The 1,597-nt window shown below is 47.3% G+C and overlaps 1 protein-coding gene across 1 annotated transcript; it reads right to left on the reverse strand.

Moving 5' to 3' along the window:
- Positions 1–497: 497 nt before the first annotated feature.
- SARC_15748 (hypothetical protein) lies at positions 498–1,355 on the reverse strand (the record flags this gene model as incomplete). Its single annotated transcript, XM_014290137.1, has 1 exon — positions 498–1,355. A coding segment is annotated over one exon (182 nt), but the record flags the coding sequence as incomplete, so codon positions are not given.
- Between the last annotated feature and the right edge of the window lie 242 nt (positions 1,356–1,597).

Raw genomic sequence — 1,597 nt, forward strand, 5'->3', positions numbered from 1 at the left:
CGATCCATACATACATTCACACATACTTATAAACATACTTGCATAAAAGCATACATACAAGCATACATGAACACACACATATGTACATGCATGCATACATGCATGCATATATATATGTATGTATGTATGTATGTATATATATATATATATGTATGTGTGTGTGTGTGTGTGTGTGTGTGTGTGTGTGTGTCGTGTTGTGTGTGTTTCGTGTCTGTGTCTGTGTCGGTGTCTGTGTTTGTGTCTGTGTCTGTGTCTGTGTCTGTGTTTGTGTCTGTGTCTGTGTCTGTGTCTGTATCTGTGTGTGTGTGTGTCTGCGTATGTGTCTGTATCTCTGTCTGTCTGTGTCTGTGTCTGTGTCTGTGTCTGTGTCTGTGTCGGTGTCTGTGTCTGTGTTTGTGTCTGTGTCTGTATCTGTGTCTGTCTGTGTCTGTATCTCTCTCTGTGTCCGTGGTCCGTGTCTGTTTTTGTTTTTGTTTATACTTAAAAGAAAATTTTTTGTTGATTTTATTGTATTGATTCATGTGTAGGCGTATACAAATCATTGCTACTTCTACTAAAACTAGGTTGGAGGCTTATTATCGAGCTGTCGGCAGGCGAACTCCATCGGCGTCGTGATCACTAAATAAACCACAAACACTTTACTATCAACGCGTACCGGACTTCATATGAGATGTGCCCTGTTGCATACTGACCTAGTACCTCTCATATTACGGGAGTGTGAGTAATACATGTCGAACAAGTGTGAAGGAGGACCTTAAAGGGGTAGGCAAAAAACGGGTAGGCAGTATGATTCACAGTCACTCGCCGCCATCCTCTCGGCCGTAAATTGCTGGCCAACTAACCATAACCGAAAGCGTCAGCGAAACGGTCACTCGCAGCGTGTGCCTATGACTGTGTGTCTGCATTTGCAAGTCACACAGATTGCATGCATAGAAATGTGGTGTGTACACAATAACCTGGGGTCATGTGCATGCCAGCGTGACTCTGCGTATACGCAACTACCGCGACTCACGGTGTGACGGGTCTGCAGATACCTTGTGATATGCGACTACACCTACCTACACGGTCCTCCTCGCTACAGCTGAACGCCACTACCACTACCTACCGTCCCGTTAAGGTGCACTAGTGTCCTGTCCCAGCACTCGCACAACTCTGGGCCACCGCCAACCCCACTCAGACATACGGCGAGTCCGAGGGCGGGGCTGCTGGGTCCAGGCCTAGCTGCTTCATCTTAACGGCAATTTCAAACAGGTAGTCATAGCACTCACACATTGCCTTGGCCTTCTCCCAGGTATCGCCCCACACATACACCCCGTGTCTGCGCACCAGCACGGCACAAGTCTCGGGATACTCCTGTGAGATTGAAGCACAAAGTACAGAACTTGTGGGCAGCCAGATTGGTGCGGGTGTATTCTTTGGGTCAGCGAGTAGACAAGACAGACATGCGGACCTCCAGCCATGTAGACCACTAGGTGCTCCTAACTCCCCCACTCGATAACCACGTGCTTATATATTTATATATGTGTGTGTGCGTGTGTGTGTGTGTGTGTGTGTGTGTGTGTGTGTGTGTGTGTGTATATATGTGTGTGTGTGTGTG

This window comes from Sphaeroforma arctica, assembly GCF_001186125.1.
Source record: "Sphaeroforma arctica JP610 unplaced genomic scaffold supercont1.6658, whole genome shotgun sequence".
NCBI lineage: Eukaryota > Ichthyosporea > Ichthyophonida > Sphaeroforma > Sphaeroforma arctica.